A 24,578-nucleotide genomic window follows, 5' to 3' on the forward strand; every position below is an offset into this window, starting at 1 on the left:
CTCTTTGGAGTATGTGGTCATGCTGCTAAGTTATTTTTTCATCACTGCCAAGCCTCCTATTATTTAGGGTGGAGTTGGTCTTAGTGGGTATCATGTCCAAAGTGACAACAGAGATTTCAGCTTTCTTTTCAATTCCAGAACTCCATATCTCATTCTGATAGATTTGCTTTAGGCCTCAGAACTGTAGCATCTCCCAGGTTGAATGGTCTCTCAGCTGGAATGGTGGCCTCTTAGGGCTCAGTGTGCAGACCCTGCCACAGGTGTCCAGTTATGAGGAATGTGGGGAGAGTAGATGTATCCTTAAGTGGGGCTGCTGGTGGCTCCCTGGGTCCTCCAGTGGCACAGCTCCACAAAGAGTACATCTTCCACTCAAGTTAACCTGGGTCTTCCATGCTGAAAAATGGGTGCTCCTGAGGGCGATCTAATATATGGATCCCCTGCTGCATAGATGCTTGTCCACGGATCATTGACAGCAGCAGAAGTAGCGTCACCTGGGAGCTTGTTAGACACGAATAATCTCAGGCTACAGAATCAGAGAGTGCATTCAAATTCCTTAGGTGATATATGTGCACATCACAGTTGGAGAATTATTGCTTTAATCTACAACAATGGCTTACAACCCTGGCTGTGTGTTACAGTCACCTGGACCTAAAATATCCATATCTAGCCCACTATGGGCCAATTAAATCACAATCTCTGAAGGAAGAGCCCAGCTTTCAGTATGTCTAAAAAGCCCCTTAAGAGATCTTAATATGCAGCCATGCTAGAGGCCTGAGACCTAGAGGAACACATCAAGATCTCCCTGGGAGCATTAATGTTTCCCATGCCTGGCTCTGAGGTTCTGATTTAGCTGGCTTGAGATGGGATAATATTTGTATTTTTGGTATCTCTCCAATTAATAATTGGAAATCATTAGTCAGGAAAAGGTTTAATCATTGCTGTCCAGGTCCGGTGAGCACACAGGGAGGGAAACAGTCCCAAGAATACCTGTTTCTTCTGTAGTTTTGGAGCTAGGAGAAATTTCTTGGGGTGGTGGCCAGAGTTGCATTGGGCTATTGGGCATGGCCTGTGTCTTCAGGGAAATATGGTGGATTCAGAGCACATTTATTCTGCTACCAGCTTCTACCTGAATATTGGGGAAAGTTATGATGTTTGCAACACACTGACAATAGGCAGGGCACTGGTGGCTCTGCTTACATTACTCCTGAACCTCCTCTTGCTTGTAGTGGTGGCAACAGCTGAACTTAAAGATTCTATGTCTTGGAAAAGTCAAAGGAGTAATGAAAGAAGAGGAGACTTTGTGGGAGACACAAAGGTGATTTTTGTGCGCAGCACAGTGACACAGCCTCTATGAGTTGACAGAATGAAATTGGATGTAAACTTTCACTGAAGAGACCAGTTCTTACCTATCAGTTACATTTTAGAGATGTGCAGAGTCCTAGGGATCTGGGTGAGCTGATGGGGGAAGTGGAACTTTCTTTTTCTTTCATCTCTATCCTCCTAAGGTTTGGAGATGGCTCTGGGGCTCCAGGAAGCCTAGAAGGCTGCTGTCCACCTAACTGTGAGGCAGATGCTGATTTAGGAGGAACTCCTGAGGTGGGCCTAGTTTCCATCCCTCACATTCCCTTTCTCCCTTCACAGCTGGCGACGTGGGACTCGGAGAAGGGTCTGAATGGCAGCTTGCAGGAGAGGCCCATGGGCAGCCGCCTCCAAGGACTGACTCTCAAAGTGGTGACTGTCTTGGTAGGATCATGGGGACATTCTGGGAGCTTGGCTGTCCACACTTTTGAATCAGAGGCTTCTCTGTTTAATGTGGGTTGTAGGGAGCAGGAGATCTTGAGTCGTGGTTTGAACTTTACCAAGACCCTTCATGGAAACCAGTGTGAATGATGAAGGGGAGAGTAAGATCTCCCCTGGGGCTGCTGAACCTCCCATGGGAAGTCCCTGAGAGGTGGGAGGACTATCCCTGCAGGCAGGTCTGCTGTTGGGCTCCAGAGGTCCCTTGCTGCTCTGCTTGTCCTCGAATGTGAACTGAACCTTGACCTATTGCTGCTCCTTGAGTACTGGTAACTGGGGTCCCCAGAAAGTTGCCAGGAGGAGGCATCCTTCTTCCACTGGATGTACTGATTATGGTGCACACCATACAAAGTCTGCAATGAAGACAGCTTGTTACGATTCTTCTGCATAGTTATCCTGGAATCATGAACTTTTACACTGGTGAGAGACGTCGGAAGCATCTTTCTTTTAACTTATTTTTTTCAGCTCTTTAGAAGAGCTGCAGGGATGCTTTAGATTTTCTCCTTTTTAGCTGGGTCAGACATGGTCCAAATGCTGTCCTCTGTCCCAGCAAGCACAGAAACCTTTGGCAGCAGTGTCTTTGCTTTCCCTATGAATAAGCCTGGTATCATATTTTTCCAACAAAACTAACTTAATGAGGTACATTCTTTGGGTCTGTTTGCCAAAGTCTCTTCTTGTGTAGTTCCACACCAGGAAATTGGTGGGGATGCAGAGATGTTTTCCAGATGGCCACCTGCCCAACATGACACACACTAACTGTGTGGGTATGAATGCAGAATGGCTTTGGACTTTGGGTCTGAGGGCTTAATCCTCTCTCATCCTTTGACTTATGGTCTGACCTCGTCAAATAATCAGCATACATTTTCTAGTACAACCTGACAGATGTGATGCTGCCTTTTCTCAATCTAATGTCACAGAGCTTTGTTGTCATGAATTATCCTGGGCGAGACATGTCACATTTCTTATGTAGTCACATAGAATTATGGCATTTCCCAAGGACAGAGTCCTGGTTAAAAATGAATTTACAAAGGAAGGAATGAAAACACACCATGTTATTCTGAGAAGTGGGGCCTGGGCAGAACCTGAGATGACATACACAGGACAATTAAATCTCCATTGTTCCGTATTGACCTGAGGATGGGATCGGTCGTCCTGTACAGTACCTTGATAGTCCATAAACTGTTTTTTGAAAAGGCAGAGTTTACAGCCATAAAGAATGAGAAACTAGAGACATTTATAGCTAAGTGGATGCACATTGAGGCCATATTCTTAAGTGAAATAAATAGGACACACGTGTATATACCTAATAGTTTCTCTGGTGTGAAAAACTAAAAGTGTAAATAAGAATCAAAATGCATAATTGATATTGTGAAATAGGAAGAAAATGTTTAAAGGAATAGGGGAAGTGGGAGGGAATGGGGAAAGGAAGGAAGGGAAAAGAAGAAATATGAGAAAAGGAAAAACATAGAAACAAAGTCTTTGTAAATAGAGAAAGGTGGAGGGGATGAAGGGAGGGCAGGAGAATGGGGAAAAAATAAGAACCAAGATACATCATGTAAAGGTACAAGATCCCAGTGATGAATGTAACTGTATTGTATACCTAAAATGTACCAATAAACTAAATGGAAAAAAAAAGAAAAGGCAGAGTTTAGTCTCTAGGTAGAAACTGGGTAAATACTGAATTTTACTCTTATTGGTGGTCGTAGGGATTGAACCCAGGGTTAAGCTCTGCCTCTGAGCTACACCCCCACCCCAATACCAGCATTATAAAGTTATTCTTCAGATTGGTCTCTCCAACAATACCCTGGCAATACGTATAAATGGACCTTTTATTTAATTGAAGAACATTCATTCTCTTGTTCTCAGGAAGAGCCTTTTGTGATGGTGGCTGAGAACATCCTTGGGCAGCCCAAGCGCTACAAAGGCTTCTCCATAGATGTCCTGGATGCGCTGGCCAAAGCTCTGGGCTTCAAATACGAGATTTACCAGGCCCCTGATGGCAGGTATGGGTACCAGCTCCATAACACCTCCTGGAACGGGATGATCGGGGAGCTCATCAGCAAGGTAGGTCCCAAGAGCAGGCCAGTGGGGACCTACTCTCTCACCGCGGGAATCCCTAAAATTGACCTATTGAGCATTGGACTCTTGGGACCAGCCTCATGGACCACAGCTACCTCTCTCCAACTCTGAGACCCTCGCTCCCCCTCCCCTCATTCTGTCTTTTCATCTTCCCATCCCCTTCCCTTGCTCATGTTCCTTTGGAGCCTATACACTGTAGCATACCATGATCTACATACTGCCTTCCAGAAACATGCCCCACCCATGCACAGCAACATGAACCTAGGTCCTCCTGGGAGTTCTGGTGAGCACTTATTTTCCTATTCCCCAGACACTACCAGTGTGACGTGTACAACCGAGTGTATAAGTGTGTGTGTGAACCAGTGTTTGCATGTGCATATATTGCTATCTGTCAGTGTGTCACCTTCCCCAGCTTTTCATTCCCATTTCAGATCATCCCTTCTGCTCCATTGTGTAAGACCTGCCCTTGCAGAAACTCTTGGCTGGAAGCCAAGTCACCACACCCCCATCTTGCCCCTGTTGTCTCTGGCCTCTGGGGTGTTCCCCATGATCATGTACCGTAGTGGGGAAAGATTCCAGCCCTACCTCTCCAGTGCTACTGCAGCGTGGGCACTTTCTGGTATCGATGCAGGCAACCCTGATTCCCAGGACTGTCACCCCCTCACCTCCCAGGAACATTGCTGCTGTGGTCCAGGGCCCTCTCCCCCGCATCTTGTCAGCATCACACAGGCCACCCATTCTGCTCTATTTCAGGATGACTTCCTTCTGTTTGGGGGCTTTATTCTTGAAACACAACATCTCTGTTTTCTAAACCTATGAAGTCAGATTCGAGGTCTATAATCCCTCCAGTTTTTCTTAATCTTTTTTCAAAACAACTCTATTGTGATAGAATTTAGATACAATAACATTTACCCATTTTAGATGTACAGTTCAATGATGTTTAATACAGCTACCGAGTTGTGCAATGGCCACATAATCTTATTTAGAGCACTTCCATTACCCCATTGTGAGCACTCATACTTGTTTACAGTTAATGCCATTCCCACCCCTCCCAGCCCTTGGCAACCCTTAATCTACTTGCTGTCTCTGTAGAGTTGTGTTTGTGAACATTTTACATAAGCGAAGGCATATTATACATGGTCCCTTGTGTCTAGAGCTTTCACTTACCATAAGCTTTGGAGGCCAACTTTCCCTGATGTTTCTGTGCTCTGATGCCTAAGCCTTTCCTGCCTTGATGTTGCCCATGGTTGGCCACAGACCCCACCCCTGCCCTTCATCTTTCATGATTTCCTGTCTTCTTGATTTCTTGTTGCACTCAGTCCCTGACTCCATTCTATTATTTACCCTCTTGACTTGAACATCCAGGTTTCTGCATCCAATTAGAGAAGAGTATCACCAATCTGTCCAGATTAATGCACTGGTATGTGGGATCACAAGCCTTCACTGGGCTTCAACACAGCTCAAGTCCCGTAACTTGTCCCTTGTCTGGTCCCTTGACTACAGTCCCCAGAAAAAGTTTCAAAAGTTTACCTTTCACCTCCAGCTACCTAATAATCTTCTACCCTTCTCAGTTAAAAAAGAAAAAGATTTTACTCGAATATTGGGGAAAGAAATTGAGACTTTTAGGCCCGAAATTCTACTTCAAAGACACACCTGCATCCCCTGTCAGGGGTGTCCCTCTCTCCCATCACAGACTACCTGTTGTTCCCCTGTGCTGTGAGTTGATTTCCTGTACCTTGTCTGAACCTTACCTCCTAAATTAGCTTCCCTTCATCCTACATTGTTAGCTTACTTCCTCCACTACTCTCTTTCTCAGTCCTTACATATGCTGTGAACTCTCCTAACCCTAACAGAGATCTCCGGATCTTGGGTATCTTGGGTATCTTGGAAAAGAGGCCAGAACTGATCAGGTTCTGACACAGTCATCTCCAGTGATTTTTTTCTTCCCTAAGCTGCTGTTGGATTTCTGTTCAGGATCTCAGTGTTCTGCTCCTCTAGCCCACACATTAAATCTTATAAAATCATCCCATGTGCATTTCCCCCATTTTGAACCTATAGGTTAGACCAGAGTCGTAATTGGTCATTCTTAAATATATCTGGTTCTACTGATGCCTCTGACTTGGAGACTCAGGAGCCCAGATCAGGATTGTGGCAGTGCCTTCTCATGCTTTTGCCATCAGTGGGGAACTCCAGGCTGGATTTAACCTTCCATTCACTTATCTAGGCACAGGACTCTTAGCCTCCACCAAGTTGAGTAGCTTTGTCCTTAGGCTAATTCCATCTTAATGTAGACTTTGTCTGTTTCTAAAATGAAATCTGGTTTGGCATGCAAAAGTCCTGGAAGGTAATTTTTAGGTCACAGTATGACATGTCCAGAGGGAACCCTCCTATGATGGCTTTACTATAAGAGAAGTCAGCTCATGCATCTGCAGGCCTTGGATGACAGGTGGAAAACAGAAATAAGTAGGTGACTCCTCTATGTTTGCAGGATTTTACCCTCTGGCACAGACCCTGCATGTAGAACAATCAGGGACTGGTATACTAATGAGATCCAACAGAGTCACAGAACTCACTCTTCAACTTGTGAAGTATTTTAGAGGAGAGAGATCAGTGTGGGATGATGGAGTTTGGAGAGGCTTGTTGGGGACATGGAGTCTGCCCATGGCCTTGTTACATGGGAAAGATTCAGATCTGCATAGAAGTTAGAAGGGTCTTTGTGGTGGGAGGTAAAGGAAACACAGGAAAAAGAAAGGAGATCAAGTTTGCTAGGGAGCGATGAGAAAGTGAAGATAAACTGCAGCTCAGAAAAAAGGAAGGTGCTTTACTGGACTCCTCTCCATTTTCAGGCCTTTGTAGGTTTGGGGAGACAAAGTTGTAAGTTGAAGGAGGTAATGGATGCAGCGATAGTGTTGCTTCCCTCAGAATAGAGCTTCTCAGAGGGCTGGGGCAGACCCTGATGTGGGTGCCATCCCACAGTGAGCCATGATGAGCTGCTTTGCTTTTCAGAGGGCAGACGTGGCCATCTCAGCCATCACCATCACCCCGGAGAGGGAGAGCGTCGTGGACTTCAGCAAGCGCTACATGGACTACTCGGTGGGGATTCTAATCAAAAAGCCCGAGGAGAAAATCAGCATCTTCTCTCTTTTTGCTCCGTTTGACTTTGCGGTGTGGGCCTGCATTGCGGCCGCCATCCCTGTGGTGGGTGTGCTGATATTTGTGTTGAACCGGATACAGGCAGTGAGGGCTCAGAGTGCCGCCCAGCCTCGACCATCTGCGTCTGCCACGCTGCACAGCGCCATCTGGATCGTCTACGGAGCCTTCGTCCAGCAAGGTAACTTCTGATTTCCTGAGGTTTGATTAGCCCCAGGGCCTGGAAGAATTTGTTCAATAGCGAATTTCTCAGATGCATCTCACCAAAGTCATTTTCAATGTGATTTTATTCCGTCTCTAGAACAGTGCTAAGATCATGATGCACCCAATTTCTCTAAGCAGTATCAGATAGGAATTAAATGAAACAACAACAAAGAACTCAACACAAAATCCTGATTCTCCACTTTAGATAAAATTAACTCTGGAGTTATGCTAGCACTTTTCTCCCCTCCCACATTAGATCGATTGCTATGCACATGAGGTTGTCAAGTGAAACTCTGAAGCTTGCTTAAACTTGGAGGCTTAATGGAGAAAAAAAGATCATATTTGTGTTGCAATCACCTACCCAGCACTCCAGCTGTTCTTGAGATTCAAAGTGTCCTACCTTTGAGAGGTCTGGATAGCTTTTCTATCCAGTTGTGAGTTACAGGACTGTGCAATTTTGACTGAAAAGGACAAATTGCAATGTTCTTAAATGTGACTCTTGGCCTTGTTTGAGCCATGGCAAAAGCTTTGCAAGGTTATGTGAGGAGAATAGATAGGGAGAAGCTTTCTTCAGCTACCCCCTAAGGGACCAAAGAGAAATAATTGGCCTCAAAGAGGCAGCTTCTTACTGAAAGTTACATGCAATGATTTTTAAAAAGTGCTGGGAAAAAATCATCTAGTGAGAGCTGAAAATTAATAAAACTGATATGGTATATCTCATTTCTCTGGTTTAAAAGAAAACTAGGGAAGGTTTCAGGTAGGAAGTAATTCTATATTCACAGAATTCCTGTCTTCTCTATGTGAATTTGAAACTGCAAAGGGACCTTACATCAAGTTTCCAGCCCTGGAAGTTCTTAACACTGTGAAGCAGAGTCTTCTATGAGATTCTGATGGTCAGGACTCTCTCCTTGGTGCTTGGCAAACTTCCTGTCCCTAAAGGCCAATCCTAACATTTCCCTCTTTGGTAGTCCTCAGTTCCTTTCTAAGATTGGTAGCTTTAGGATCTTTTCCTAAAGGAAATGCCCTTCTGGCAGTCACTCTCCTGGTGCCCAGAGCATCCACAGTGGCAGTCTGTCCCTGGCTGTGGAGGGAATGTCTTTCTGGGGTGAGCTGTGCTCAGGTGCACTGGCCCATCTCCTCTGCCTGTCTCCCCAGGTGGTGAAGGTTCTGTGAACTCCATGGCCCTGCGCATAGTGATGGGCAGCTGGTGGCTCTTCACCCTCATTGTGTGCTCCTCCTACACCGCCAATCTTGCTGCCTTCCTCACGGTGTCCCGGATGGACAACCCCATAAGGTAAGCCCAGTCTGCTTCCTGGTCCAGATCATGAGCTCTGAAAGGCTTTAAAGAGGAGGTAACCCTGTTGAAGATGGCTTGATGTGGCTGAGAGAACAGTGGCAGAGATGGACTCAGATTCCAGATCTGCAGTGGGATGCTCGGAATATTTAGTGCAAGCAAAGAACTTCATCCTGTTGTATTTTATTTCATGCACAATTACATAAATGTATAAATTCATAAAATAATATTATTCTGAGCATTTAAATACTGTTTACAAAACTAATATGTCAAAACGTTAAACTCAGCAAGTAAATTTCCTCAGACATTTAAACATTGATTTGCAAACTCATTTAATCAAAAATTTTGTCAACATTTAGTTAAAATTAATTGAAATCGCAAGCTTAATGTATTTTTCAAATCTTTGAACATCTTAAAATTATTTTTAAAAAATATGCCAATTATCACAAGTAGAAAAATTATTTTTGTTTACATCTATAAAATTATAACATTACTTAAGCCAAGGATTAAGGTTTTGTCTTCATTGAAATGCCTTTATTTTATGAGAAGATACTCAAATACAGGGAAAATTCCCAAAAAAACTTGGACAAAGTGAATGTGTGTTGGATATGCCATTGCCAAGTGACATAGGTATGAGTGCTCCACACTTCACTGAGTACAATGTTAGCTTCAGTGTTTACTGCTCTGTTGAGCCCTGAGTATAGTTTTCAGAGTCCCTGCCTTTTATAACTTCTTTAACCCATCACCTGCCTATCATGTCAGTCCTTTTGATCCATCACTCTATCAAGTCATCCTTACTTAACCAGCTTCTGTAGCTCCCACCTGTTTATTGAAGAGTTTAAATTCCTTGACTTGGACCCAAGGTTCAATGTACTGTTGTCTGGTGTCTTCATTAAATTGACATTTTTAATGAGATAATTATGGATTCACAAGAAGTTGTAAGAAATATTTCAAAGAGGTCTCCTAGGATCCTTTACTTAATTTTCCCCAATGCAGCATTTTGTAAATGATATTATATTACAACCAGGCTATTGACGTGGATGCAATTAACTGATTTCATTTAGCTTTCCCCTCTTGTACTTGCACTCATTTGTGTGTGTGTGTGTGTGCGCATGCATGCGTGCATTCAATTCTGTGTAGATTTGTGTATCTACCCCTGCAGTAAGGACGTGCAACAGTTCCTTCACCACAGCAACACCTTATATTGTCCTCTCATAGACACACCCACCTCCCCCACATTTCCTCCTTTCCTATCTGGTCCCTAACCCTGCCAACCATTAATTTTCTTCCATTTCTAAAATTCTGTCATTTCAAACATGTCATATAAATGGAATAAGTAATACTTTTTGGCTGTGTCTTTTTCAAAACCCAGGGTAATTTCTTAGCAATTCATCTCGGTGCCGGTGTGTTCACAGCTCACTACTCTTACTGATGAGTAGAATCCCATGTCCCATGGTGTGCTTAACCATTCATCACTGAAGGACAGTTGGGTTGCCTCCAGTTCTTGGCAATTTTGAATAAACCTGTTATTGTTACCCAGTTTTGAGCCAAATCTCATGTTTTTAGCCCACCAGAGCATAGCCAGTGACCACATGAAAGGTTGCTGAAGCAGAGGCTTCTCAGCAGCCAGTGCAGGGAGGAGGAACTGGAAGCGTAGTTCTCAGATCAGTCCCTCTAGCAAAGCACAGATGTGAGGTTATATGCATTTTGGGAATTGGAAGGGCCCTAGGGATTAACAAGTGAGAATATTCATGATTTTTCCCAAGAAATTGTTTATAAAGTTTTTGCCTACACCAATGCCTTCGAGAGTTCTACCTATTCTCTCTTCCAGCAGATTTAGTGTTTCTATTTTAATATTTAGATCTTTGATCCATTTAGATTTTAGCTTAGTGCATGATGAGAGACATGGGTCTAGTTTTAGTTTTTAGCATGTGGAAAACCCAAAATATTACAAAGAATCAACAACTGGGATCTCATCTTATTAAAAAGCTTTTGCACACCAAAAAGAAAAAAAAGAAATTACCAACAGAGTGAAAAGACAACCCACAAAGTGCGAAAAAATTTTTGCCAGCTATTCTTCAGATGAAGGACTAATATCTAGAATATATAAAGAACTAAAAGCAATCAGATCCCCCAAATGTAAAGACCCAATAAAAAAATGGGCATCTGAAGTGAATAGACAGTTCTCAGATGAAGAAGTAGAAATGGCAAATAAATGTATGAAAAATTGTTCAATATCGCTGGTTGAGAGATGAAAATTAAAACAATGATAAGATTCCATCTCACTCCAGAAAGAATGGCTGTTATCAAGAAATCAGCTAGTAATAAATGCTGGTGGAGCTGTTGGGGAATAAGGAACCCATCTCCACTGTTGGTGGGAATGTAGACTGATGCAACCACTGTGGAAATTAGTGTGGAGATTCCTTAAAAAACTAAAACTAGAGATTCCATTTGACCCAGCTATTCCCCTTCTTGGTATCTTCCCCAGAGAATTTTTAAGCATCATACTACAGCAATATGTGCACACCTATGTTTATAGCAAGCAGCACAGCTTGTAATAGCTAAATCTTGGAAGCAGCCCAAATGCCCATCAACTGATGAATGGATAAAGAAGATGTGGGGTTTTTTATTCAGTGGAGTACTACTTAGACGTAAAGAAGGATAACTTGAGACACTTCTAGGTAAATGAATGCACCTCGAGACCATACTCTTAAGTGAAATAAATCGAACACCAATGTGTAAATACTGCATTGTTTCTCTGGTGTGAGAAACTGAAAGTGTAAATAAGGACCAAAATGTATAATAGATAATATGAAATAGGAAGAAAATGTTCAAATGAAAAAGAACTAGGGAAAGAAGAGGGGGAGGAAGGGTTGAAGGGAGGGGAGGGAAGCTGAAATAAAAAAGGAAGAACCAAGGAGTTGCCACCATGTCTCCAAGAATCTCACCTTCTTTCCTTCCTGACTATATATGTGATCAGTTTGGGGGTTGTCATGGAGACTGTGAACTGCCCTGAGCTGATGGGCTGGAAATTTGCATGCAAATACTTTACAATGTGGCTGGAGGGGGAGTTTCAACCAGGACAGCTTTTCAGCTTGTCCAAACCAGCTCAGTTTGGTTGAATCTAATATCCAATTTTTCAATCATGTGGTCCTAAGACAAAGTGGCCTCCTGTTTTTCATGGAAATGCATCATTTGACTAAAACAGACATCCTTTGTATAGGCACTGATCATACATACTCTGACCAGGACTCAGGGAAGGGCACAAGAAGAAAGAAAAGGAGAAAGAAAAAGGAGAGCAAGGAAGAGAATAATGTGCTGCCACAGGGCCAGGGGTAACAGAAGTAGTCCCTTGTATTTGTGTAGCATCAATTGTTTCTTTCCATTTATGATTTTGAATCTTCTTTCTATTAGTATAGCCAAAGTTTTGTCAATTGCTTATCTTTTCAAAAAGCCAACTTTTACTCTATTTCATTTATTTCTGTACTAATTTTTATTTCCTTTTTTCTGCTAATTTAGGATTTCTTTGTTCTCCATACCCTACTACCCACCCCCTAGTTCTTTACATTATAAAGGTAGCCTGTTTATTTGAGATCTGTTGTTTTTAATGTGACTTTTAATGAGTATTAATGTCTTTCTTAGAAGAGCTGTTGTTACATCCCATAATTTTTGCTATGTTGTGTTTCCATTTTCATTTGTCTTAAGTTATTTTCCAGATATTTCTTTTGATTTCTTCTTCGGCTGTTCAGTAGTGTTTAATCTCCACATGTTTCAAATTTTCTAAGTCTAATGTCACTGCTTTTTAGTTTGACAGGATTGTTACTACAAAATATACTTGATATGATTTCAACCTTCTTAAATTTGTTACATTTGTTTTGTGATCTAATAAGTAATTGATACTGGAGAATATTCCATGTGGGCTTGAAAAGAATGTGGGTTTGGGTGCTGTTGGATGGAATGTTCTTTATTTGTCTCTTATTCTAGTTTGTTTTTTATTTTTTCACTTTCTCCAGGGATGATCTGTCTGTTGCTAAAAGTGAGCTCATGAAGTCCTTTATTCTTCTTATACGACTATTTACCCCTTCAGTTTTGTTACTTAGGTGTGAAAATATTGGACACTCAGAGTTATATCTTCTTATAGAAATTGACCCATTTATCATTATGTTACATTTTTCCTTGTCTCTTGTAACAGTTTTTGATGCAAAGTCTATTTTGCCTGATAAAAATAGAGCCAACCTTGTTCTCTACTGTTTACTATTCACATGGTATACTTTTTTATATTCTTTTTTATTCACTGTATGTGATTTTGAATCTACAGTGAGTTATTTGTACATAACATATAGTTGGATCATGCTTTGCAAAATTAATTCTGCTAAACTTTCACCTTTTAAAAAAATTCTTTTATTGGTACATTTTAGGTATACAATACATTTACATTTATCATTGGGTGCTTGTACCTGTACATGATGTGTCTTGGTTCTTATTTTTTCCCCATTACCTGTGTGCCCTTCACCCCCTCCATCTTTTGCTATTTATATAGATTTTGATTCCATTTTTTTCTTTTCTCGTAATTTTTCCTTTCCCTTCTTTCTTTTCTCCTTCCCCTCCCACCACCCTTACACCTTTGGACCTTTTCTTATTTCAAATTATCAATTATTCATTTTAATCACTTCAATCCTTATTTACACTTTCAGTTTCTCACACTAGAGAAACTATTCGATATTTACACATGTGCGTCCTATTTATTTCACTTAAGAATATTGCCACAATGTGCATCCATTTAGCTATAAATGTCCCTAATTTCTAATTCTTTTTGGCTGAGTAGTACTCCATCTTATAAAAAACCCCGCATTTTTTTTACCCAGTCTCCGGTTGTTGGGCATCTGGGCTGCTTCCAAGTTTTAGCTATTACAAATTGTGTTCCTGTGAACATGGGTCCACATATATGACTGTGGTATAATTCTTTTAATTCTTTGGGGAAGATACCCAGCAGGGGAATAGCTGGGTCAAATGGGACTTCCAGGCCTAGTTATATGAGGTATCTCCATACTGATTTCCACAGTGGTTGCACCAGTCTGTACTCCCACCAGCAGTGGAGCAGGGTTCTTCTTTCTCCACAGCCCTGCCAGCATTTGTTATTGGTTGATTTCATGATAGCAGCCATTCTTTCTGGAGTGAGGTAGAATCTCAGCGTTATTTTCATTTGCACAGGTGAAATGACCAGTGATGTTGAACATTTTTCCTATGCTTATTTGCTATTTGTACTTCTTTGCCTGAGAAATGTCTGTTCATTTCAGACACCCATTTTTGGATTGGATCTTTAAATTTGGAAGGTCTGATCTTTTTAAGTTCTTTGTAGATTCGAGATAGTAGGCCTTTGTCTGAGGGAATCCTGGTGAAAATTTTTTCCAACATTGTGGGTTGTTTCTTCACACTACTGGTGGTTTCTCTTGCTGTGTAGAAGCTTTTTAATAAGAAGAGATCCCACTTGTTGATTGTTTGTGCTAGTTCACGGGCAACTGAGGTTTTGTTCATAAAATCTTTTCCTACACCAATGTCTTCAAGAGTTCTACCTAACCTCTGTTCCAACTGGTTCAGCGTTTCTATTTTAATATTTAGATCTTTAATCTATTTCTATTTTAGTTTAGTGCATTGCAAGAGATATAGGTCTAGTTTTAATTTTTGGCAAGTTGAAACCCAATTTCTCCAGCACCATTTATTAAAGAGGCTATCTTTCCTCCAGTGAGGGTGTTTGGCTCCTTTATCGAAGATTAGGTGCTAAGTTTTATGTTATTCTTCTTTGGATCATCTAGCAGCTGCTGGATTGATTTCTCATCTTCCCTAACTATTTTTAAGAAATCTCTGTTTTCATGGTCCTTAACCACAATTCTGTCTTCTGTATCTGATATTCTATCTTCAGATTTCCTTAATCCACTCTGCATGCTTTCAGTGGAGTTTTTAATCTCCTGAATATCTGTTTGAATCTGTTTCATGGATTCAATTTCTTTCTTATGTTGGGCAGTCATGGTTTCCATTTCTTTCTTATGCTGTGGATTCATGGCTTCCAGCATGTTTCTGAGCTCATCTTTTTTTTTTTTTTTTTTATCTGTTTCTAATCTAGAGCCTCTAATCATGTCTTTCACTCTGCTTTACCATCTCTGTAATTATCTGGGAAATTATTTCTGTTTTGAATTTTTCTAGAGCCTCATTCATTTGTTTTGTTACTTCCTGTGCTGTCAGTTCAGGCTGTCCAGGTGGCTGATTATCAGAGTTTTCCACCTTGTTTCCCCCAGAATTTGCCTTTTGGGGGGTGGAAGTCTGAGTTTGTGCCTTACTTAAATGTCTTCTCATTTTTGTTTTTGGTACTGTCCTTGGTTTAGTTCCTGAGTAGATGCTTTGAAGTTGCTTATTGTAAGTATCTTTGTTGATGTATTTAGAACCCTTATGGAATGATTCCTTCTCAGAGGTGTCTTCCAGATATAGCTGGTCTTTAGGTTTTGAGTCTCTAATGGCTCTGAGGCTGTCTCATTTTCATTATACCAGGAAGGACAACTGATTAGATCAATCATAACACCTTAGCCCAAGTGGTACAATCAGCAACACAATAGCATCAAGTACCTCTTAGAAAATGACAATTTGTGGTAGCTATTAATCTATCATCTTTAACTGTGTGAATTAAGTCAAAATCAAGGACCAACCCAACATATGTTTAAAGTGAATAAACTCTTCAATATAGCAACTTTACCCTTTGGGATGGGGAGTTAGAAGGAGTTGCAGAGGGAGGAATAGGTAAGTAGAAGGATAGGGGAAGCTTAGCAGTGAAGCCAGAGGGCACAGGCAAGAGAAGGCAAAAGAAGAAAAGAATGATAAAGAAGAAATATGAATTAGGGCCAGAACAGGAATGCAAAGGGAGATGAAGAACAATGTGGAACAGCAAGGGAGTGAGGCAGAGAGAGGGAGGAAGAAAAGAGAAAAGAAAGAAAAAAGAGAAAAAAATAAAATTTTAAAAGAGTAGTCAAGAAGAAAAAAATTAAATATAAGAGCCAAAAAAAAATAGTGGTAATTTTGAAAATAACAAATAAAAGATACAAATGAAGGGCCTCCTTCAGGGTATGTCTCTGCTGTCACAATAGACAATGTGGGCAGCAGTGATAAGTCAATGAGTCTCAGTAAGCCAGTCACAGACTCATGAGATTCAGGTAGATTTCTGGCTGCAAGTCCCAGCCAGAGCTCCCTGTCCTCCTGCAGGGTTGAACACTGCAAGGTTCTACTGCAGGTTCCAGCTGCCTTTCCCCTGAAGATAGTCCAGGTTCCGATGGGAGGTGATGATCCCTCCCACTTACCAAGCATGGTGGTCTGGTGTGCCTTTATTGCAGAGATTCTCTTCACTTTTCCAGTGAGCTTCAGTTATCATCAGGGATCCTGAGAGAGGCCCTCCCTCTGTTGTTCACTTCTGCAGCTCAGGAGAATAGCCTTTATGTCCCCCTGTGCCTCTGTAGTGTGGAACCAAATAGCTGCACAGCCAAGAGGCCATAGGTGGGGGTGGGGGGCTGTTGTTGCAGGCACCCGCATGGCCAAGCTGGAAGCTAGTGGGCATGCCTGGGGGTCCTTACTGGCTTGGTCTTCGGCTTGGTCTCTGACTTGGTCTTCTGGTTGAAAGTGGACAGTGAGCTGGACTGAGCAGGGTGCTCTCAGCCCAGCGCCTGCTTTGCCTGCCTGCACTGAACTTTCACTTTTAAATAGAAAGTTTAATCCATTTTTATTTAATACAGTCACTGATAAAGAAGTTCTTCTATTTTGCTATTTTATTTCCACATGGCTTTCATAATTTTTCTTCCTCATTTTCTCTGTTACGCCTTCTTTTGTATTATATATATTTTTGTTTACCATTTTAATTCTCTTGTACATTCTTATCTAATGTATGTCCCTAATATATGTTATTTTTGTATATATTTATATATATAAAATATTATATTCTAGTCATTGCCCTGGACATCATAACAAGCACCTTAATTTTTCACAATCCATTTTAGATTAATACTGTTTTTAATAACATACACAGAATATGCTTTTACATAGCTCTGTTATACCCCCTCCTCTCCCTCAGTTGAAACTGTTGGGTGGGGCTCTATTACTATTTCATTTTGCCTTTTTTTTCCAGTACCAGGAATCGAACTCAGAACCTTCCACTTGCCAGGCAAGCGCAGTGCCACTGAGCTACATCCCTGGCCTTTATTTTACCTTTGTATATGTGTGTGTTCAATTTTTTCCCTGTGTTCACCTTGAGGGTTGGGTCTCTGATATCCTTTCCAGTCCCTCCCATTGGATCTGTCAGATTACCCTGACTGTGAAGTTTAAAAATCCATTTGTTGGTGTCCAAATGTTTGCTTTGTCAGTTGAGAAGTAATTAGCCACCTCATGTCAATTTTTCTCACTGAAGGATGGTGACTGCTTACCTGACGTAAGGTGAGGGAAGGACCAGAAGATTAGGGCATGCTAAGGGCACCATGTAGCACACAGTGCATGCCACACCTGATAGAACCACTGGCTGACTTTTAAGTGAAGCTTTCAGTTTACTTTTAACTTCATTAGTTCTTTCTCTTTCATTCATCACTATGATTTTCAGTTCTTTTGCATCTTTTGTTTAGTACTATATTAACTTATATTCTTTTTAATAAATGGTTTTCACATCGACTTGTCTTTTCCCTAGAACTTCTATCACATTTTGCTTTATGCACTTTTGTAATCTTAACTTCATTATGAGTTTGTCCTTTATCAATATAAATTTTCATATTCTAGTTTAATGTATATAGCTTAAATCCTACTTTATCAAAAACTGATATAGTTCCCTTTGGTTATTATTTTTTATGTATTTACCTGAAAAATATTTGTCCTTCTTGATATTAGACATTTCTCTTCTAATCAGTATGCATTTGATTTTGGATCTAATTTTGTTAATCTGGTCTTACAAAGGATAATATTTAATTACTGATAGTCATTATACTATAGCACATGGTCTTAGCCAAAATGCTGTTATATAGAGCTATTTAGTCTTACTTCTATCATGTTCATGTCTGCATTTTAGGTTGTTTCCATAGTATTAAACATACTGTTGCATTATTATCACTGTGGTTCTCCCCAACCTCTTGGTAGTTAAGTATTTTCTTTTAGCCTTCAATGTCTTTCTTTGCATTTAAAAATACTTGTACAGTATTTCTTCATCTCTTTCAGAATCAAAAGTGAAACCATGTGTAACATGGTGCCAAAATACCTTTTTCTTTTCCTTCTTCCTCCTACTTAATCATTTTTGTTGATAGAATTATAGATCCAGAATATTGTTCTTTATTTTCTCTTAAAATTATTTATGATTCCTCTAAGATGTATCTTTGTCATTTACATTTTTTTTGCATCCAGTATAGTCATCATTTGTACTGAACTCTATTTTTCAATGATTTTAACACTTATCAAATAATTCTTAAGACCAAGACTTAGTCATAGTACATTTATTTTGACGAACTTTTGATAAGGTGTAAAAGCTTTTTCAGCAAAATATCTAAAAGGAGTGTATAATTTCTGAGATAAAAACTATCTGCAAATCTTTCTCAGTTGCCTCTACACATGAACTAAAACTTACCAGGGTATAGTATACTGTGTCACAGTGTTTCCTTTTAACATTCTATAGATTTTGTTCCATGGTCTTCTTCCTGTATGTAACACTATGGATAAGAAATCCCCTCTTCTTCTTTTCCCTGTCCCTTCCTCTCTTCCCCTCTAAAGTCTTTCTCTCTTCTCATCTCCTTTATCTCCTTCTCCTCTTCTCCCTCATCTTCCTCTTCCTTTTTCCATTTCCCTTCTCCTCTATCTAATTTCTACCTCTTTGTTCTTCTTATTCCTATTTCTCCCTATTTTAATCTTTCTTCCTCTGCTTTTCCTCTGCCTTCGCTTTCCCCTTTTCCTCTCTTCTTTTCACCTTGATCTTTCTCTTCCCTTATTCCTCTTTCTCCTCTTCCTTTTCTTCCCTAACTCCTTCCTCTCTGCTTCCTCCTTTCATCTTTCCCTCTCTTCCTCCATTCCCAATTTCCCTTGTATCCCCTCTCCTCTTCTACTTTTCCATTATCCTCATTCCTGTGTCTTCATTCCCTTTGGGTTATCCTTCTGCCTTTATGACTACTCTCTTCCTCCTCCACTTTTCCCCCTTTTGTTTGCTTTGTCATTTGTAATTAACCTTACTAATATTTTTGAATTTAAAAGCTTCCACCACTATGTATTAAAGTCTGTGTGCTTCTAATTATGCTTAGCATTCTGTGAGTTGAATCCTTACAATATACAAGAAACTTGCACTTTCGCATTCTTTAATATTTTATCATCTATTAAATCTTTTCTTTCTTTTTTCCCCACACTTATTCTTATCTTGTTTCTAGGAACATTAGCACTGAGTGTTATATGAGTCCCCCATGTCTCTTAACCTCTCTTTGAGAGCTTTCAATTAATCTCAATTTTTTTTGTTCATTCTGGGGTAGCTTCTCAGTTTGCCTTCCACATTTCTGAGATTAGATTTTCACTATTCTTCATACACCTGTCAGCAATAATAATGACTAGAAAAATTCTACTTATATACTTTAATTTTCTTTATCTTTTTCCCCACTCTTTTGTATCTCTCTTATTTCTCAATCACAGTTTAATGAATTTCATCTTTAATTTTTGTTATACAGTCCTTGCTATAGTGAATTATACTTTTTAGAAAAACAAATCTTTTAAAAAAATTAAGTTTTCTCCAGCATATGTTTTCCAGCATTATAGTCTCCTAGATCATTAATGTGCTATCATATGAACAATTTATGTATTACTTCTTCATATTGAAAACTTTATTATGGACATATGTTGTGTTTGTTTAGTTTTCTTGAATACTGCAGGATGGTATTCCTTGGACCTGCTAGTAATACACTTGTCTGCCGTTAGAATCATCCCTTCCAGTCTCACTTTAGGCTGTGAGTGCAGGTAGACACTGGTATGTAAATTCCTATGACTAGTACTACAGCTTAGTTGAACATTTCCCTTTCGAGTTTTTCATGCCAATGACAAGGTTTCTGTTTCTAGAATTCTTACTGATCCAGCCCCTGCAACAGTAAGAAAAACCACACTGTAGCTTTTCTTAACCTCCTCCCATCATTACTATTTTCTGCAGTTTACTGACAAATTACTATTTGTCAGAGAGAGATGGCAATAACCTGGGGCTTTTGCATATGGTACCCTGCAGAGCTGAAAGGAGTACAGGGGCTTTGCATTATTGCTACTTTAACTTTCTTGTCTCTGTAGGTATAAAAAGAAATCCACTGAGATGATGCATTTTCAAAGTAATATGAATTTGAGTTTACCACTAATTTCTTTCTCTCTACTCCAGAAATCTCTCAGAGTGTCTAAGTGGGTAGCATCCTTCCACTGTTCATGATACAGGATTCACTGTAGTTGAAAAATTGCCGGGTCATTCCAGCAGATGTCTGGAAGGATGAATGATGGATAACTCTCTTCTCTTTATCAGTATCTGTATTATTGGTCTATGTAAATTTCAACTTATGAATTTAAAGTGAATATATGTCTATTTGGAAATTATTATATTCTGCTCTGTCCATATGAATGCTTATAGTTACTGTCCTAGTACTTGGAACTTTTACACTCCTTAAAAGACACTAAAGAGACTGATATCAAAAAAGTATGAATCTTCTAAAGAGCAAGGGTGTATTGACAATGTAAGCAATTTATACCCATTATTTGGAGTCGCTATGAAATTATGTTCATTGAAGAGAGCATATCTCCCTTTTGATTCAAGATGAAAGTGTCAAAATGTTGTAATTACCTTCATCTTCATGACAATTACTAATAAATGTACACCTGTCATCATGACAGCAGAGTAATTTTTAAAAATTGACATTGGCAAGTGGTTGAGCAGTACAGTCCAGTGATGGTGAACCTTTTAGAACTTTCAATAATACAAACAACCTCCTGTGGCATGTGTGCCATAGATTCACCACCACTGCTATAGTCCCTCTTTTTCACTGATACCTGTATGTAGGAAATATTTTGGCTAAAACCCCTAGGTGAGTAGCACCCTATGTTCAAAGGTGTCACATTTATCTCAGAGGCTCATGTTGGAAAGGAGGAGCACAGTGACGACCCAGAGGCAACATGGTACAGTTGTTAGGAACACAGACATTATAACTTGACTTCCTGAATTCATATCTTCCTTTTCACTTCCTAGCTGTGTAATCTTGTGCAGAGCACTTAACCTCTCTGTGCTTCTCTTTTTTCATGTATACATAGGCATAAGAATAACACTGATCTCCTACAGGGTTATGGGGGAAATTAGCCAACATATACTAAAGCTTAGAACATTACCTGGTTCCTAGAAAGGGCCATATAAATGGTCCACACTATTGTTGTTTGTTGTTGTTGACAAGGGCTTTGGTAGTCAAAGGACCTGCTTTGTGACTTGGGATCCTATGTGGTAAAGAAGATGATAGTGTATGAAGTAGGCAATTCCATTTTGGAATTGGGATCAACTGGCCAGATGACGTTATTCACTTGACTATTTGGATCCTTTGTTTCTATATTGGTGAAACAGAGAAGTTGATATAATGGCAGTTTAAATTGTTTGCTCATCTGTTCATTGAATTTGAAAACATGAGATTGGTAAATTAAAATGAACAAATGCTTCCTACAGATAAATCCTTGTGCCAAGATAAGGGAAGTTAAACAATCTATAGATGACAGCTTTGTCATGTATAGTACTCACAAATCTACATAATTTCAGAGGGGAAAATAAAAAGACTGAATTTATCAGAAGTCTAATGTATCCCAGGGTAGTTTTCCTTCCATTCATCTTGATGTAAAGATATAGCCTTCATATACACAGACATTTGCTGTAAACTTTCAGTTTTAAATGTTGTAACATTGTATGCAGGAGTCATATGATAAACTGAATATCTAGAAGGATTTGGTCTTGGTGATGACTTCCTTGACACAATAGCAGAAGCATGATACATAAGAGAAAAAGTGGATAAGTTGGACTTCACTAAAGTTTTAAACTTCTGCAAAAGACACTGTTAGGGGAATGAGAGGACAAGTCATGGATTCGGAGGAAAATATTTCAAAAACAAATAACATAAATGAACAGTATCCAAAATTTACAAAGAACTCTTGAAAATTGACAATAAGGAAAACAACTCATTTTGAAGTTGGGGAAAAGATCTGAACCAATATCTTGCCCTCCAAAAAAAGATATTTAGATGGCAAATGAACATATGAAAAGATGCTCAATGTTACGTATTATTAAAGAATTGCATGTTAAAACAGCAACAGGATACCATGACACACCTCTGAGAATGGCCATAGTTTGAGGCGCTGACCATACCAAATGCTGGTGGTGAGGGCAATCGGCAGGAGCTCTTCCTCGCTACTCATGATACAGTCCACCATGGAAGACACTTCAGTGATTTCTTACAAAACTAAACATGCTCTTACCATGTGATTTAGCACTCACCTTTTTTTTTTTTGTTATTTTTCCATATTGGTTCAAAACATAGCCACACACAAACTTGCACATAGGTCTTTGTAGAAAGTTTATTTATAATTTTCAAAACTTTGGAGCAACAAAGACATTCTTCAATAGGTGAATGGAAAAAAATCCCAGGGTACATCCAGACAATGGAATGTTATTCAGCACCAAGAAGAAAAGAACTGGCAATTCATAAAAAGACACAGAGAAAACTTAAAGGCACATTGGTAAGATCATGTCTTATGAGCAGTAGAAATAGATATGTTTTTTAATGATATCTATGTCAAGATTTTAAAAGATATATTTGTGTATTAAGTGAAGAGAAAATAAGAATTGGGCAAGCCTGTGTGGATTAACTGCTCTTGGGAGAGTGAAATTATAGATTGTTTACACATAGATCATTGTTATTTGGGGTGGAAGGATTCCATTGCTAAATTAATATATAGACAAAGACATTAAATATGAATCATAAATAGTTGGGAATTATCTGAACTTATCCCATGGTTGTATTCTTGGCAGCGGTGTTTTCAGTTTTTAAATTTGAATGGTTTCGGTGGTGCATGCACTCTTTTGGTTGTGCCAGTCTCATCACTCCTTTCGGCTTCTCCTGTCTTCACACTTTCACAAACCAATTGTACAACATCAAGGCCTTCAGGTTTGTGACCTCTGACACAGAAGATGTGGATGGCTCTCCATGAGTTCCTGCATACTGTTCAATTCCTGCTATTCAAAGGGAGGGACTTTGACTAGCCTCACTGGTATGACCTGAAATCTCAGGTTTTATTTCAGATTTCCTGACTCAGGATCTATATGTAACTATATCTCCAAGTGATTTAATTCACTTTCAAGCTTGGAAATCAGTACTTCTAGTTAGGAACAAAACTACCTTTTGAATTTCCCATAGCTTGGAGTAGTTGAAAGGCTATACACAAAATATGTCTTTACAGAGTTACACATCTGTCCTTGCCTTTGGGGTGCCACAAACTAGAAAGAAAGGTGGTACATATTAACAGTACTCATGAAAAAGATATTGTAGGGATTTCTGTACACACAATGGTGGACTAAAAGGTATGGGAGTTGGCCTTCCATCATTAACAACTATAAAACTAGAAAAATATGCTATATAGAAGCCTTTTAAATGTAAAAGCACAGATGGACTGCGAGAAAGGAAAACATTTCATGTAAATGGTAAGCATAACAAAGCTGATGAGTCTGTCTATATAACCTCACACAGATGCCTTTAAAATTAAGTATCTTAAGGGAAAAGGATATTACATAATAGTAGAAGGAATAATTTTTATCAGAAAGACAACAGCTTTAAATATGTATATATCTAATAATGACACATTAAAGCTTATGAGGTAAAATCTGCCAGATATAATAAAAGAAATAGAAAAATGTTTATCAAAAATTTAACTTCATTCTCTTAGAAACTGTCATAACAAATAAACAAAAAACCATTAAAGCTATAGAATATAAAAACAAAACTATCATCTAACGACATAGTAGCCATCTATAGAACACTTCACCCCAAAATTGCAAAGTATATGTTTTTCAAGTTTGTGTAGAATATTCATTAAGAGAGACCATATGTTGAGTCAGTGTTAAGTTTCAATTAATTTTAAGAGCAAAATCTTACAGAGTATGTCTTATCATCACAAATAAGTTAAATTATAAACCAGTAAAAATAATCAGAAAATCTACAATTAAATAATGTAATTCTAAATAACCAACATGTCATGTCAAAAAAAAAGAGCAAAAAGAAAAATTTTAAATATTTTTAACTAAATGGTAATGAAAAGAGAGCATATAAAAATTGTGGAAGTAAGCTGAAGTACTGCTTGAAGGTAAGTTTATAGATTAAGTGCCTATATTAGAAAAAAATTGTCTTTTTTCCCCTTAAACTCAAGTTATTTTCCTCTGTCTTAATCACTTTCTTGTCCTTGGGACACAATGTCTGACACCAACAACTTTAAGGAGGAGAGATTTATTTTGCCTCAAGGTTATAGTCTGTGGTCTGCTGGCACCAAGGGAGAAATGGCATGGCAAAGGGGAATAGCAGAAGAAAGCTGCTTACAGCATGGAGGCTAGGATGCAAAGGCAAGAGCCAGGAGCCAGGAAGAGACCCTTCTAGGTCACAACCCCTTATGGCCACCTATTCTGACCAGGTCCCACCTTCCAGTAGCACAGTCAGCTACTGAACTCCCTGGTTGGTACACCGCCCTCATGATCCAATCACCTTCTGGAAGCCCTGCCTGTGAGAGGAGGAAAACAATCCAGAACTTTCTTATTTTTGTGTTATTTTGAAATAAAGAAATGGAATATGTGTAATAACAAAAAGAACTAGAAAAGCAAATGTTGGCTGTCTGATAAATTTAATAAAATTGATAAACCCAAAGCAAGACTAATCAAGAAAAATAAATGAGAGAAAACTGAAATTACCAGTATCAGGAGTGAAAGTTGAGATCTCATAGACTCCTTAGACATCAAGACAATAATGAG

General features: G+C 39.4%; 1 protein-coding gene across 5 annotated transcripts in view; it reads left to right on the plus strand.

Moving 5' to 3' along the window:
* Positions 1–24,578, plus strand: part of Grid1 (glutamate ionotropic receptor delta type subunit 1) — a 737,700-nt gene that overhangs the window by 603,819 nt on the left and 109,303 nt on the right. For all 5 annotated transcript variants that reach the window (XM_004867724.3, XM_087201127.1, XM_087201126.1 and 2 more), the window contains 4 exons: positions 1,642–1,743; positions 3,664–3,861; positions 6,883–7,207; positions 8,386–8,524. In XM_004867724.3, coding sequence (XP_004867781.1) covers positions 1,642–1,743; positions 3,664–3,861; positions 6,883–7,207; positions 8,386–8,524 — 764 coding nt within the window. The remainder of the gene's footprint in view (positions 1–1,641; positions 1,744–3,663; positions 3,862–6,882; positions 7,208–8,385; positions 8,525–24,578) is intronic.

Source organism: Heterocephalus glaber, unplaced genomic scaffold (assembly GCF_053883595.1).
Source record: "Heterocephalus glaber isolate CG9 unplaced genomic scaffold, H.glaber_assembly_v1.0 deba00001755, whole genome shotgun sequence".
Taxonomy (NCBI): Eukaryota; Metazoa; Chordata; class Mammalia; order Rodentia; family Bathyergidae; genus Heterocephalus; species Heterocephalus glaber.